This window comes from Mus pahari, chromosome 7 (assembly GCF_900095145.1).
Source record: "Mus pahari chromosome 7, PAHARI_EIJ_v1.1, whole genome shotgun sequence".
Classification (NCBI taxonomy): domain Eukaryota; kingdom Metazoa; phylum Chordata; class Mammalia; order Rodentia; family Muridae; genus Mus; species Mus pahari.
The window spans coordinates 99,254,643-99,270,755 of NC_034596.1; the positions used below are offsets into that span (position 1 = coordinate 99,254,643).

The window sequence follows — 16,113 nt, forward strand, 5'->3', positions numbered from 1 at the left end:
CCCTGCGCTGAGAACAGGCGAAGAAGTGGAAGACAGGAGCTTGGTCATTGAAGGAGCTGACAGTGTGTCACTGCAGGAAGCCCAGTACTACACTAACCACTGGGGGAGGAAGTGTCCTTGCTCAAGAAGACACCAGGTGATGGAGGGAGCAGTAGGGAGGGGACCCAGGCCACGTCCTGGTTGTGTGTCCTTCAGCTGATCTACAGGAAAGGCTCTCCCGCCCTCACAAAGCCTCCTCAGATGGAAACTATAACTTTGCACTGTGAATCTATAGAGGCCCTTCTAGGGCTGGTGCTGTAGCTGAGTTGCTGACATGATTGCTAAGCACACACACCTGTAAGTTTGATCCCTCTCTATTGCATAAACATTGCATCAAGCCAGGCAGTATTGGCATATGCCTTCAATTCCTATACTTGGGAGGCAGAGGCAGGCATATCTCTGAGTTCGAGGCCAGCCTGGTCTCCAGAGTGATTTCCAGGACAGCCAGGACTATACAGAGAAACCCTATCTCGAAGAAAAAAAAGAAAGAAAGAAAGAAAGAAAGAAAGAAAGAAAGAAAGAAAGAAAGAAAGAAAGAAAGAAAGAAAGACTGTGTATCTAACCAGGTTTGGATTCCCAGCATTTGGGAGGTCGAGGTCAGAGAATCAGAAGCTCAAGGTGAGTTTTGTCTATTTATGGGCTACATGGTGTTTCAAGAGTCTCTCTCTCTCTCTCTCTCTCTCTCTCTCTCTCTCTCTCTCTCTCTCTCTCTCTCTCTCTCTCTCTCTCTCTCTCTGTGTGTGTGTGTGTGTGTGTGTGTGTGTGTGTAGCTCTAACTATCCTGAAACCAGCTGTAAAGCCCCAGCTGGTCTTTAACTCACAGAGATCCAACTGCATCTGACTCTCAAGTGCTGAAATTAAAGGCATGCATCATTACCACCTGGCTGAGACATTGTATTTAAAGAAAACTTTTTGTAGAAAATGTAGGGAATTCTGTTCATGATCTCTTAGAAGTAAAAGCTCCAAATAAGATACCAACAGCAGCACACTGTTAGACCAGCACTGGGTACCACATGGCTCTTGGGGGGGGGGGTCTCCAAGGACAGCAAAATGAGCAGAGCAGGCAACAGGAGGAGACAGGAACACAGGAGGAAGGCAGGTTTCGAACCCCAGAGATGCTTACCTTTATTGTGGGCCTTGGAGATAATCCTGGACCTAGGGGGATGTTTGGTGGCTCCTAGGGTAATCCTGAGCCATCTCTGGACCTCTTCCTGGAGCAGGCTTTCTGACGTGGGCACCAAGGACATTTGGGCCGGATCCTGCTTTGTCTCGGGCTGTTCTGAGCAAGCACACAGGTTGAACAGCAGCATCCCTGCCGTCTGCCCACTAGACTAAAGTTGTCTCCAGACACTGCCACATGTCTGGGGGGGGGGTGTTGAGAGTTGAGATTGCTTCCAGTTAAGTATACTACCCTTGAGATGTACTGGTATATGTGGGTAAGAGATCACTATACGGAGGGTGCTCAGAGCCATAAGGGCTACCCTGCAGGACTGACCAAGCCTCGCAGCCTGATACTGCCTCTTCCTGTGAGCAGCTGAGTTGATCTGGGCCACTGGTTCCTAGGAAGATCTCCTCCTTGGTTAGCCTGGCTGGTAACTTGATCAGGGTCAGAATCCCTTAGGTGGCTATTGAGTCATGGCTCTTCGTGTGTATTGAGTGTGTTTCCATAGAGAAATAGCTGAGGAGGAGACCACACTGTAGGAGGCACCCTCTCCATGGGCTGCAGGTCTACATGGAATTAAAGGCAGGGAAAGTGAATGCCAGATGAGATCCAGCCTCCCCATTTTGCTTCCTGCTCATCCATGAAGCGAACAGCTTTCTCTTGCTGTAGGTTCTTCCTGCCTGCATGTCCTGCCCCAGTGATGGTGTTACCCAGCCTTGGGGTTGTACTCCTAAACATTGCTTCTGAAACAAACAGTGTGGGGCACAGAGAATGGCGGAGGGGGTAGGTTCCATTCAAGCCTGGACTGGGGCTAACAGGGTAGATATTGTCCATCTTAGAAATAGGAAAGGCATTGGCTAGAAGAAATAATATATGTACCAAAGCCAGTGATGGGAAGGAAGAGTTGGAAGTTTGTATGAGTTCAGTGCTGTGACCAAAATCCTGGTTGCAGATGTCTTACAAAAGGGAAAGTTTTGCTTTGCGAGGGGCATGTGTGAAGCACTTTAGTTCATATCATAGTAAGCCAGAGAGGGAAGAAAGAATGCATGCCTGCTTTCTCTCTTCCCCTCTTTTATTCAGACTGGACCTCACAGCTCATGGGATGGCATACCTACATTCATGATGCCCCGCCCCCAACACTATCATAACCTCCCCAGAGGTGTGCCTCAGTCTCCCAAGTGTGGTGAGTCCAGTCCAAGATGAAGCCATCACAGGGTGAGAGAGAAAAGTAACCAGTTCCATTTCCTCTCTCATGGTAAGACTTGAGGGACGTTTTGAGCAAAAAAGTGCAATTTTCTAATTATACAAGAAGTTCTAATATATAGCGAAGGCTGTGTGCTTTATTATGAGGGAAATAACCTTCTCAAATACCTTTGAGCCCAGAGGGGAACCCAGCAAGTTCCATGTTTATAAATTCGAAGTATAAACACCGGAGCGTTCCTTGCATACAAAGTCAGAAAGAAAGCTAATGGAAAATCACTTCAAACGCTCCGTGAAGCAGATTTTAAAACACAAGTCAGGGATCGCAGAAAAGGCTTAAATGGAAAGGCAGCTGTGTTGAAGACTAGACCTTCCACCTGGGCCTTTCAGGTCTAGACTGCAGTTTGTTCTGTATAAAACTGGATTCAATAAGTAGACAGAGATTATTAAAAAGAGCTTGAGCTATTATTTCAGAAACGTTAGGTTAATGTAAAGATGTATTTTCCAAACTAACTTATAAATACAGTAAAACAAAACTTTAAAAGTGCTTTTGATGAATCGGATCCTGATAGTAATGTGGGACTTGTGCCCCCAGCAAAGTTGGGGGAGTTCTGGGTGAGAAGAACAAAAAAGGCAGAGGAGCACCATCAGACATGATCCAGTGACTCACAGCAGGTTGTGTCTCAGGTGGAGCCTGCTACAGGCCTGCGTGTCAAAGGCACAGGAGAGGCTGAGAGAGAAGGCTGGCACACGCAGGAATGGCGTCCACACACCAGGTCTGAGAGGACATGGAGTCCAACCTGTACCATGTGAACGTCAACATTACTCTGTGCTAAAGACTCTGACAGGCAAGGAATGCAAGTGTCCCTCATATCTTCATTCTTGCTGAGCCCTACATGGAAGATGCCAGTCCCATACCAGAGTTAAAGTAACACTTATTAATACCAGGGAGGGGGGAGGGGGTGGTCCAGGCTCACTGTTATCTCTTACCTCGGAATGAAATGTTGGACAAGAAAACTACTTAAAGTAGTTTCTGGCCCATGGTTGGAGGGAGTACAGTCCGTCGTGTACAGAAGGCATGGTGATCCATGCTGTGTGGTGGCCGGAATGTGACTTAGCCTGTTCACATCTTGGTTGATCAGGAAGTGAATGGGGGGGGGGGGAGGATGAGGGGAGAGAGGGAGCTGGCGCAAGCAGACAGGAAGCAGGCTGGGCTGCCACCCTAAAGGGATTTCCCTTCCTCACAAACCTCTTGTGTAGCTAGACTTTATCTCCTAAAGGCTGCACAGCCTTGCAAAGCAGAACTGCTGGCTCAAACACAAGAGCCTGTGAAGGCTGTTCACCCTTAAGGCTAACTACAGGCTTCGCTTGGAGAGGAAATCTATGCAAATACATGACCATCTTCCTAGTGAGTCTGCTTTGCAATCCCCTTACTAATAGATCGCAGCCCAAGCCCCTGGCTTCTCCCATTTTTACCATTTCTAACTCCCAGTCCACCTTTAAGTATTTCTCCATTTCTTTGACTCTCCATTTCTTTGCAAAGGCTCCCGCCTCACTGGAGACTTAAATACATATGTCTCCTCCCCTCCCCTCCCCTCCCCTCTCCCCTCCCCTCTCCCCTCCTCTTTTCTTAATGTATTTTGTGTCAACTGAACTCTCCTGGAGGGCCCAGAGCCTTAAAAGGGTAGATGTGATATTTTGTTTCCCCAATACAACTGGGGCAGTATTTCAAGCTGCCGACAAAGGATATATACATTTTGTAACAACTGGCTAGCTTCTAATCCCAGCATTCCAATTACAGAAGCAGGTGGCTGGCTCTGACACTTGAGGCCAGTGCTTGTTGTGCACAGTGAGTTCAGCCCAGCGAGGGCTCCATACTTATTGAGATTCTGCAGAAAAGAAAAGAAAAGAAAAGAAAAGAAAAGAAAAGAAAAGAAAAGAAAAGAAGAAAAGAAAAGAAAAGAAAAGAAAAGAAAAGAAAAGAAAAGAAAAGAGAAAAGAAAAGAGAAAAGAAAAGAAAAGAAAAGAAAAGAAGAAAAAGAGAAAAGAGAAAAGAGAAAAGAGAAAAGAGAAAAGAGAAAAGAAAAGAAAGAAAAGAAAAGAAAGAAAAGAAAAGAGAAAAGAAAAGAAAAAAGAGAAAAAGAAAAGAGAAGGGAAAGGAAAAGAAAGGAAAAGAAAAAAAAGAAGAAAGAAAAGTAACAATAGGCTAGCCAGAAATTTACAAAAACTTACATGGTTACATTACAGTTTCATTTTTTAAATGAAAATGAATCCCAGATGGACTAACGATTTAAACAAAGGAAATTACAAAGTACTTGGGAAAACATAAACCCCAAATTATAGAGAAACCCTTACCGGGAACATTAAACATAGACCACACAAAGGAAGCACGCAGCACTCATGACTGAGTATATTAAAAAATGAAAAATTTCTGCGTAGCAGGAAGAAAAAACAACAACAAAAATGTAAAAAGCCTCGGAAACACGCTACCACAGTAAAAGGGTAAATAAGAATGTGGGTGACCTCAGCCACAGATTCCCTCCCTGACTACAGTATGCAGATTCTTTGCCAGGTTCCAAACACATCCCTCTTTCCCAGTCCAAACACTCCTCTGTAACACCCAGACTCCACGCCCCTTCTCCCGAATTGTCACCAGGTAACATGCCAAACTGGCAGAACCCACTTTGCCGTTTTCTAATCTAGACAGAGAGATAATAAGCAGAACACACAACAATCAAGAGGGACTGGCGGTATTCGTTCTGATTTCTTGACTGTAAACCTCAGAAGGTCAGAGTCCCTGTGGTTACATGTGACTTTCCTAGTATAATTTTTTTTTTTAAGGTCACAGATGGCCCCCTTGGGTTCCTGTCTTAGACACCTCATGCCCTTCCCTCATATTCTTTGTTAAAAACCAGCAGGCTCAATTGGGAGTCTCCTTTACCCACCATTGGAGGTCTGAGCTTGCCTGGATGTATCTGTCTCCTCCCTGTGACATCCGAGACACACAGCAAGAGCAGCCATGGTAACCGGCACACAGTAGCATCTGCCGATCTGGACAGGGCATTGGTCCATACCTCTGCCTGCCTCACAAACTGCTGGGTCTCTGGAAGCTAGGACTTCCATGTTCTGAATTAGTTTCCCAGGACTATCCTACTTAGTTCTATGAACTTGTGACAGCAGAATAGGGACTGGAATCCCAAGTATCAAAATCAACAGAAAAACAGCCCATTGGTAGAGGAAGTATGGACCCCCCACACACACACACCCAGGCATCCCACTAAGGAACAAGCCTGAGATACACAAACCTGGAAGAACTGGGTGCTATGGAAATGTCCTTTAAAGGGTCATGCCCCTGGAGGTCCAGGGCTTTGGGGGAGCTCACTAGCCCACTCTTCCCCCACCCCCACCTAGAATGTTTTCCTTTTCTTAATGAGCTGTCTCTACATCTAATCATGTGCCCCTGGTCCAATTCTCTCCAATAGGAACCTGGGTAATAGGAATCTGGCAGATGCCTCGGGGACTCAGGCCTCTAACAGACTCCGTGGCAGGCAGAAAGCTGATGGCAAGGTGTGGAGAGAGCTGGTATCCTCTGAGGATGCCCTCCATGGTTGTACACAGCTGTTATCTTCCCTGTGGCATTCCTTCTGAGCCTAAGCCCCAGTCTCCCCTCCTCACCAATCACAGGGCTCAGCCAGATGACCCCATTCTGCCCTAATCACTTCCTCAAAGACCCTGTCCACATTCACTTATATCCTAAGGGCCTCGGAGTTAGGACCTCCAGGTAGGGATGGGGGAAACACAATTTAGGCCCACTCTCTCATACACATCTCATGGCTCTCCTTACTCCTTCATCCTGGCGAAGAAAAGTCTCACCCTGGGGGACATACTGGCCCCCAGGAAGCCTCTCTTTTGGGATAGTTGATCTCAATTGCCTGACTTGATTGGAGTGCATCACTGGGTGGGTGGGGCTGTGGGAGTACTTCCCAGAAGGATTAGCTAAGTGGGGAAGACTCTCTCCCATTATGGTCATCACTTTCTGGCACTGGCCCAGATATAAACAAGTCTTAGGAGAAGCCCTAGAATGGTGGCACGTGCCTTTAATCCCAACACTCGGGAGGCAGGGACAGGAGAATCTCTGTGAGCTCAAGGCCAGCCTGGTCTACATACTAAGGTCCAGGATGGTCAGGACTACAGAGATGCCTGTCTCAAAGACCAAAGCAAACAGGAGGAGGAGGACAACGACGACGACGACAACGACAAAGAAGATAGCAATGTCATCTGAGGGGAAACCCTGGTCACCATCCAGAAGGGGAGCTTGTCTCCAGGAAGATTTCACACATTTCTAATAACTAGTCAGAGCAGCTTGCTCGACGGACTGATAGGCCCTCACTGCAGATTGCCTGGCTTGCTCACCTCTGGTCCTCTGGGTCATTCTAAAGGCCAGGTTAGGACTCCTGGGTGGATTTAGGGTGTCACTGGATCTCTTGGCTCCTCTTCTCAATACTGACCACTGGATTTCCCTTTTCCACTTTTCATTATTATCCCATTGGTCTCCTGAGAAAGGGTGGTGCAGCCGGGCTTGCTAGGAAGCTGCCAGGGCTCACACTCTGAGCCTAAAGGCTTCCGTACCACCTTCATTGCCAGTGATTTTGTACCTTATAATGTAATGTAATCCTAGACTAGGAGTCAAAGACTTGGCTTATGGGCCAAATGTGACCAGGCCTTGTTTTTATAAGTAAAGTTTTATTGAACATAGCCACACTTAGCATTTATGTATTATCTATGGTTCTCGAAACAATGGTAGAATAGTTACAATAGACTTTATTTACTACCTGGCCCTTTATAGAAAAGGTTTGCCCTAGGCTTTTAATTAGTTTCTCTTCTTTCATTCTTGTCCCTTTAGGGTCTACTCTGCACACAGCAGCTGGAGGTCATTCAGATGCAGTCTTTCTGAGCCACTTAGCATAAACCTTTGTTCTGAATGGCCAGGCACCCTAGCTGACCCTTGAGTGCAGGATATCAACATCTCCCCCTCTTTACATGAGTGTAACCATCTTAGAGAGGCCTTCAAGGCCCTGTCTCCTTTATGGCTCCTTCTTCTTGTATGCAATAAATGCTCTGCCTTCTCTTCTGGTTCTGAACCAAAGGCAGAGAACCCAGCAAGTGGCCACTGGTAGCCACACCCAGACCAGACCCCCAGTGATTTGGGGTAACAACTGGTCTCTGGGTCCTCATCTAGTCAGGAAATCTGGGGTAATGAGAGCACCCTATTTCCACTGAAAAACAAAACTACAATAAAGTTAAAAACTGCAGTTGGCTTTGGCAATTCTACAAGCAGTAAGCCCTTGATTCCTGTAACAGAAGAAACAAGTTGGCTTTAGAGTCATGAAAGGGCTGAAGAAATCAGAATCCAGCAGATTTGCAGTTTCTGTCCATCCTCTGGGAGGAACTTCCTCATCATGTCTGTGTGGAGATCTGGCTGTGCTCTTTCCTGACTTCTTGGAAGGCCAAGGAAACAATTTAGCTGCAGTTGCCCACATTGGCACAAGTGACTCCATTCTCGTGCTGGTTTGTGCCCTCCACAGGAGCCCCATCCTAACAAAGTGCTTTGCAAGTTTCTGTGGAAGGCTTAAAGGAGGCACTCTATGATAATTGTACAATCAGCACACGGCAATCCCTTTAAATTCTGTGTGTGGCATATGTGCAGCAGGTGTGCACACACATGTGATTAGACACCAGCACCCCCAGGGATATCATGCTAAAATGAAACGAGCCAGTCGCAACAGGATGAATCCCAAATGCTGCTTCTATTTACAAGGGACCTAAAGCAGACCTCAGGAGAGGAAAGTGGAGTGGTGACTCCAAGGGACTGTGGAAAGCAGGAGAGCTAGCCGACATCCAAAAGGCATTTGAGAAAAAAAAAAAAGTACTGAAACCTGCTATTAAAACAGTGCTCATAAAATTCACAAAACCACACTATACCCTCAGAAGTGTACTCAAGGCAGGGTTCATAGCAGGTGCTTTTTATCACACTGAGTTTGGGGATGGGGAGATACCATGCAAACTTTAGGACCTGGGAACAGGTCCTCAGCGCACACATTAAAGCCTGGACACTGCTGGGCAAACGTGTAATCCTGGTACTATGGAAAGGTGGGGACAAGTCCTGCATTACGAGTCTCAGGGCATCCTGGGGCAGGATGTCCAAGGTCTTGGTGTCTCAAACAAACTGGACAAGACAGAGGAGTAGTGAAAAAGCTCAGGATACATCCTGCAGAACGGGACGGGCCCCAGAAAACACATCCTTCAAGAGGCCCGGGGCGACCATGTGAGGAAGGGGCATTGGGCAGTTTCTTGCCATTTGACAAGAGATGCATGATTTTAGATGTGTGTGTGTGTGTATAGAGAACCCTAACACAGCTCATCTCCTTGGTGTTTGTTTTTGAGACAAACTCACCGTGTAGCCTTGACTGTCCTGAAACTTGTATAGATCAGGCTAGTCTCAAACTCAGAGATCTGCCTCTGCCTCCCAGGTGCTGGAGTTAAAGGAGTGCACAGCCACGCCCCCCCACCCTCCCAGGTAAATTTTGATCCTATCAAGTTGACAACGATCACATGCTTTGAATCCACCCAGTATAGGTGAGGGGGAGGATAGGAAATGAGAGGAGGTAGAATTTTATTTTTCTTGCTGTACAAGTTCCCTTTCCTTATCCAAGTGTATCTTTGGGGCAGCTCTGAGGACTAGCTTTATACAGAGATGGGAAGGAAGCAGGGTGCCCCGAGGCCCTTTCTGGCTCCTTTTCTAAGATGTCCCTTGTATTCTGGGGCCCTACTCATAAGAGGAGCAGGAGGGCCAGCAGGCCATGAAAACCAGAAGAGAACAGGGCATGGGTGGGCTAACCTGTGACTGAGCTAGCCTGTGTCTGAAGGGCATGGGTGTGGGGAGGGCTGGGATGAAAGTGTTGAGGGAAGTTTCATGTGAGGAGCTGCTGGGATTGAGAAATAGGACACACGCTTGGAATGACACACCTGGTGTCTTCCAGGAGAGAGGAGAGCAGCCAGACGTGAGGGCATTCAGGGTTTGAGGAGAAGGTAGGACCATACCAAGGCCGGCTGCGTACCAGAACTGCCCAGTAAGGACTGTTTTGAGGTTGCTTGCTGCTTCTAATGGTTGTCAAATCATAACTCCAAGAGGTTCGAGAAATTTTAAAGTTCTACAAAACTTTATTAAATCCAGCCTCATCTCTAAAATAGAACCACATAAAATCCTACACATTCCCTTTCAACATTCTTACTGGGAGACCCTGACTTCCCTGGGAGACCCCCGAGCAGTCTTCTCTCCCTCATTTATTGGCATTTTGGTTAAGGATGGAAGCCAATTCGGCCCAACTTAGGTGAGTGAAATATTTAATCAGTGACAGGAAGTGTTTACACTAAATACAGAACAGAACCTGAACACTCAGAGAGGGAGCCCGCAAACAGGCAATCTGAGGGGCCCATCTGAACCAGCTCCATTGCCTGGCCCCTTGCTCTAGTGAGGCCATAGGCCCCAGGTTTGCATATCCCTGGCGGCAAGCACCTAGGTTCTAAGGAAGGGCAACAGTGCTCTGAGGTCTTACGCTGCTCTGCAAGCAAAGCCTATGTTTGCTGGGTAGGTGGGGCTTCACAGGTCAGGTGGGTATAGGCACAACACCTTGAGTGATGGCTGATCTGGGGACTAGCCAGATTCACATGACAAGGTCTTGTCCCTCATGGTGTTTGTACTGCTAAGGGACCCGTGAGGGGGAAGGTAAGTTCATAAGCCAGAGACACTAGTTGTCTTGTGAGGCAAAAGGGAAAGACACAAGAATCAATCAGCTAAGAAGATCAGAGGCACAGACACCACCGAGCACCTAGAGGAGGTGAGGAGAGCCGGGATCTTCTCTGGAACCCCTTGCCAGGGATTCAGCAGAGCTGAGTAACCAACCAAGGCAACCCGAGCGGGCCACAGGAGCATGGGGCGGGACAGCCTCTGGCCAGATTTTTCTTCTTGTAGCCCAGTGTGGAGGAAAAAGGACATGACTAGCAAACAGAGCATAAGTACCAACATCTCCCCTGCGGGACCAGGCCTGGGCAAGGCAGACAGGAGCTGCGGGACCTGGGGAGAGAAGGCAGGGTTAGAGGGACAGTCAAGGAGCAGGCCCTGGAGTCACTGGGTGGGTGTGGTTACTTAGCTTCTGATGCTGAACCTCATCTCATGCCTGGGTCAGGGCCAAACACCAACACCGTGAAGGGAGTGGGTAAGAAAAAAAAAAAAAAGGAGAAATAAAGAAAATAGCCAATTTAAAAAAAAAAAAAAACTCTGGAAAAAAATTAAGAAGAAATGGAGAAACCTGCTTCACTGTTATCTGTGGATCCCCGGCTGAGGAGGTGGGATGGCCCAGCAGTCATCTCTTAAGACAACCAACCGATGGTGAACAACAGTCACCTCTGGGGCCCTGCAGACATGGTTGTAGCCGGGGTTCCTAAGGTGGTAAAGGAGAGACATGGCTGTGTCCAGGAAGCCTCCCCTACTCTAGGCAGTCTCTGAAGACAGCTGCCGGGGAGGGGTTGTCACGGCTTTCAGAGAGAAGGGCCCTCATTCCTTCTGATGGAGCTCAGGGGGAGCTTACCAGGTCTCGGGGTCTCGGGTCATTCATCATCAGGGTCTACCAGTTCAAGTAACATGTCCTCCACGTCTCTGAACTGAGGGCGGAGAAGGGAGAGACAAGCGAGTGGTCAGACCAGCCCTGAGAATTCCCCCTTCTCTCTGGTTCAGCTTTCCTCAGCCTGGGTTAGTACTGGGACCCGAGGTGAAGTAGCTAGCCCCCTCAACTGGTCCCAGTCAGTGACTACCACAGAGAGCTCCTTGTGCCAAGGGGTTTGGCTAAGACCTCAGATGGTGGCTTCTATCTATCTCTCTAACACTTAAAAAAAAGTCTGCAGTTAGCTCCCCTTCCATTAGTTTCTGGTGCCAGGGTGGAGGGAATATAGAGCTAGCCCACACCAACGCCGGAGACCAGGATCACTCAAGATCACCCACTCAGTCCTTGGGGTAAGCCGTGCTTGCCTTGATGTGGTACAGGATCTGCCAGTACATGGAGTCACAGCTTCGGTACCTATTCTTGGGGTACAATTGCCACATCAAAGGCAGCTCGTACGGCTTCAGCTGACTGGGGGTCATAGCTTCCCCCAAGGCGACATCTTCCTGGCGCAAGATCACCTGGAATTTTCCGCTACTCTGCAGAGGAAGAAAAGAACATCTTTGCCTCCTGCGTACGTTCCACCGCCAGGCTCCTCCCGAGCACATCCACCAGCCATCTACTCTGTCACTCAGGAGCCTGGGGCTGAGCCAACAGCTGAGCACAGATGCCACCCCTGGACCCAACTTCACAGGCTGTATACCATCTTAGGGACTCTGGCTGGGTCAAGGCCTCGTCACTCGGGGTGCATGCTTTTCCTGCCAACCTCCTGTTGCTGGGGTAAGCCAGGCAGCCCTCCAGCTTGGTTTCAGTGTGTGGGGGAAGGGCACCCACGTAGAGCAGAGAGTCGTTTCCTAGACATTATCTACTTTTTCTTTTGTTTATTTATTTTGGTTTTTCAAGACAGGGTTTCTCTGTGTAGCCCTGGCTGTCCTGGAACTCACTTTGAAGCTGCCTCGAACTCAGAAATCTGCCTGTCTCTGCCTCCCGAGTGCTGGGATTAAAGGTGTGTGCCACCACGCCTGGCTCTTTTTTTTATTTACTTGTTTGAGACATCTCTTATTGGCTTGGGGTTCACCTAAAAACAACACACACACCCCAAAAAGACAACAAACAAAAACAAAACCCAAACCAACCAAACCAAGCAAAAACTGGCTGGTCTGGCTGGTCAGCGAGTTCCAGAGATCTGAGCGTAGCTGGCCTGAGTGCGGCCTCCTTAGCGATGCCTACTACACTAGCTTTCTCAGTGTGAACTCTGGGGACTGAACTCCAGACCTTGTACCTACAAGGCAAGCACTTTACCAACCTTACCCAGCCTTGTCAGGGATCTGACTTTTTTTGTGCACTGTCCTCTTTTAAACGAGGTATCTATCCATGGGCCCACTATGGGAACTAGGAATGAAATGTCTTTTCTATCAAGATGGTTAAGTGAGACAAAAGAGTTATCACCTCTAAAGAGGTTGGCATGAGGCCCTGGGGCAAAAAAAATGCCTCTAACAGCCCGAACTTTTCTCTGTGTAGCCCTGGCTGTCCTGGAACTCACTTTGTAGACTAGGCGGGCCTTGAACTCAGAAATCTGCCTGCCTCTGCCCACCCCCACCCCACTCCCAGTGCTGGGATTAAAGGCATGCACCACCACGCCCAGCCAGCCCGAATTTTTCTAAGATCTAAGTCTATACTCAAGGTTGCAATCTGCTTTCAAAGTCGTGCTTTGCTCATCAACAGTGCAGCTCAGTCCTGTAAGGCTGAACTCTGGACCAGTGGGTGTGGGACTCAGGACCCGTCTGGCACAGCGACAAAACCTGCACAAGTACAACTGTATGTCTTGCTGAAATGCTTTGGACCGTGTGATCACTTGCTGGAACCCCCCCCCATTTCTAACACTCAGAATCTGGTGACAGGCAGCATTTTCTCCATCATGAGCATGGCTCATCTGGACTATGGCAAGCGGCTCCTCAATCACCCGTCTTCAGATGCCAGGGTTATCAAAGTCATGGCTGCTAGACTCCTGACACCTTCTCCTAATGGGCTGAGAGAGTCCAGGGCCCACAGAAATCCACAACTTCTACACAATGGCATCTCTGTCTCCATCCCCCCATCCACTTCCTCTCAGCCACAATATGATACCTTGTTTGTGGGGTTCTCACTGTCTATACAGCAGGCCTCCCTAAATCCACAAAGAGCTAGCTTCCTTTCAAGGCAGCCCTTTGTTCAAATGTAGGTCTATAAAGAACAAATATTACATGAAGCCATGTTAAGGGTGGAGATGAAACATGCAGCTTCATTAACGGACAGGAGCTAAGTAAGATTTGTTGTTCTGAAGCAGGGTCTCACCAGATCATCCTTGCCAGCCTGGAACTTGGCTCCATAGACCAAGCTGACCTCAGACTTACAGAGCTCCACCTGTCTCTGCCTCCCAAGTGCTGAAATTAAGGGAGAATACCACATAGGCACAGACATGCAACAACACGTCTATCACGTGTGTCCTGGGAATCAAACTCAGGTAGGTCATCAGGCTTGGTGGCAAGGACCTTCTCAGTCAACTCACCAGCTCCCGAAAATGAGTTTTATCCACCAATTTGGGATGGAAAACAAAAACAAAAAAATTCACCACCTAAACACACAAAACAGCCTGCCCCTCCACCCCCAATACAAGCAAATCCGACAAGATAGCCCAGTTAAGACCTGGTGAGGCCAAGTGGCACAGGCCCGCAGCGGGTACAACTCAGTGAGCTGAGGCAGGAGGATCCCAAGTTCAAGGCCTACCTGGGATACAAAGGGAGCTTAAGGTCAACCTAAGTAGCTAAGACCTTTAACCTAAGTACACACCTCTTAATCCCAGGAGACAGGCATGTTGATCTCTGTGTTCAAGGCCAATCTACAGAATCTACAAAACTGAAAGACATGTACAAAGGGGCTGAGCTGAGGCTCTGTAGCAAGAGATCTGTCTGTGATGCAGAGCCCTAGGTTGGTGCAGGGGAAGAGAAGCAACTTGAAACTCCAAGCAAGATGACTCAAAAATGTGACGGGCAACCCCTGCTCCCCACTGTGCATTACAGCACAGCTCGCTTCTCCCCGCCCCACGTCTACTTTCTCTCCCCACAGGACTCATCATCGCCACTTCATTGGCTACCCTGTTCCCCACTGTATCACCTTCCCAAGAACAGGGTTCCTACCATACCCCCCCCACAAGCCTTCAGCGCAGACCAGTGTGTGGACTTTACACTAAGTGCTCACACGAGAGTGTGTTTTGTTTTCCCCAAGATGAGAGCAGTCCCTGAGGAGAGCAGGTGAATCTGTTAAGTCAGATGGTGGTGCCAGGTGTGTAAGCGCCAGCCACCCTTCACAGCCCGAGTCAACAATCTAACCGCTGTTATCAATTACTTTTTCCTTATTAACGAAAGTGAACGCTTACATGTTTAAAACCCTGGCTTCCTCAGTCATGGGAAATAAACCCTGCCCTGCAGTTTGCTACCAGGCTCCTGATCAAACAGCGCCAATCACAGCTCTGGGCTACTCTCTGGATCGTGGTTAGGGTGAAAAGCTAGCTGTTAACCTGGTATTTAAAAGACATATCCACCCATGTTGCCTTCACACATTTGATTTAACGTTAAAAAAAAAAAAACTAGATATATGTAAATTTAGCATTGTAAAATGACAGCAAGAGTGTTAATTCAAGAACCCAGAATTGTGGCTCCACCGGTTGCTTTGCTAGCGGTGCCCCAAGTCCGCGAGGCTCACAAGCTCCACCCTCGGCTAGTGGCGCCAAGTCTGTGAGACTCACAGGCCCCAACTTGGCAGGAGTGGAGATAGTTCCCAGGTCCTAGCGCTTCACACAAGGTCTCAGCAGTTTGCTTTTAAAGCGTTCCTTGGCTTTACAAGTAGAACACTTTTCCGGAAGGTATCTCCAGAAGAGATTTCTTTTGAACACCGACATTAAGACCCATGCGGAGGCTTCCGCACTCAAAACGAAGCTAAATCTTATTGTTGACAGTGGATACTACTAGCTACCTTAAAGTCATTCCAATTTTATGTTTTAGGAAAGCCTTGTTTCACCCCGAATGGTAGTCACACACACACACACACACACACACACACACACACACACACACAACCAGGCAACGTGTGAGAGGGGCTTGTCCACTGAACTCAGGGCGCTCTCACCCTCCTCCAGGCCCACAGGCCGGGCTCAAACGATGTTCATCTGGGGTCTCCCTAGTCCTGTTTCAGGCACAAGGGACCCTCTGTACCCTGGTCTCCTGCTACCAGGACCCCCAGACCCAGACGGGGCACATCCCTGCTGCCCCACCTGCTAGCCCCAAGGCGGTTGGTACCTTGATGACTATGGGCAGCCAGCTTCGGCGAAATTCATCCAAGTACACGTGCTTCTCCCAGATCCACAGGTGGTCGGGGTGTGCGGGTGTCTCTGCCCTGTATGCCCGCTGGGTAGCCATGGCATCCGATAGGAGCAAGAAGCCGAAAATTGCAATACCAGTCCGTGATAAAGTTACTCCCTGCGCGGTGAGTTTGAGAAATTCCGCAACTTATCTCCACCAGGTGTGGGCCTGTGCCCCCTGGAGAGAGGCAGGGCGGAACGGGGCGGAGCAGCGTAGTGTGGGTGGGGCGAACCACAAGGATGCTATGCAAGACAACTAGGTGGACTTCTGGAACAGGGGCAAGGTCTGGGCTTGCAGACCTGACCCCATCAAATCTAGGGTTCTTCAAGGCCCCCAGATGATCTTGCTTTTCTCCAGGTACACCCGGCCATAGGAAAGGTACCCAGGAAAGGTCCTGTCAGGAAACACTGCCCTATGCTTCCTTTGATGAGGCCCCTAGTCAGCTACTTTGTGTGACTGCTCAAGCCACACCCCGATGGCAGGCCATTCAGAGCGAGGTCCATCTACATATCTTCGTTCTGGGTTCTCTCTGTCACCTTCAGCCTGTCTTTTTGGGCGTCCGAGGCAGTTTCCTTTGTTCAGTCCCCTCCCTCTTCAG

The 16,113-nt window shown here is 48.6% G+C and overlaps 1 protein-coding gene across 1 annotated transcript; it reads right to left on the bottom strand.

Annotated features, from left to right (window-relative positions):
* Positions 1–11,068: 11,068 nt before the first annotated feature.
* LOC110324988 (T-cell leukemia/lymphoma protein 1A-like) lies at positions 11,069–15,572 on the bottom strand. The gene is made up of 3 exons (XM_021202767.1): positions 15,453–15,572; positions 11,487–11,657; positions 11,069–11,122 (listed from the first exon to the last, which is right to left on the bottom strand). Exons 1-3 carry the CDS (start codon positions 15,570–15,572, stop codon positions 11,069–11,071), a joined length of 345 nt encoding a protein of 114 aa, XP_021058426.1.
* Positions 15,573–16,113: the final 541 nt, after the last annotated feature.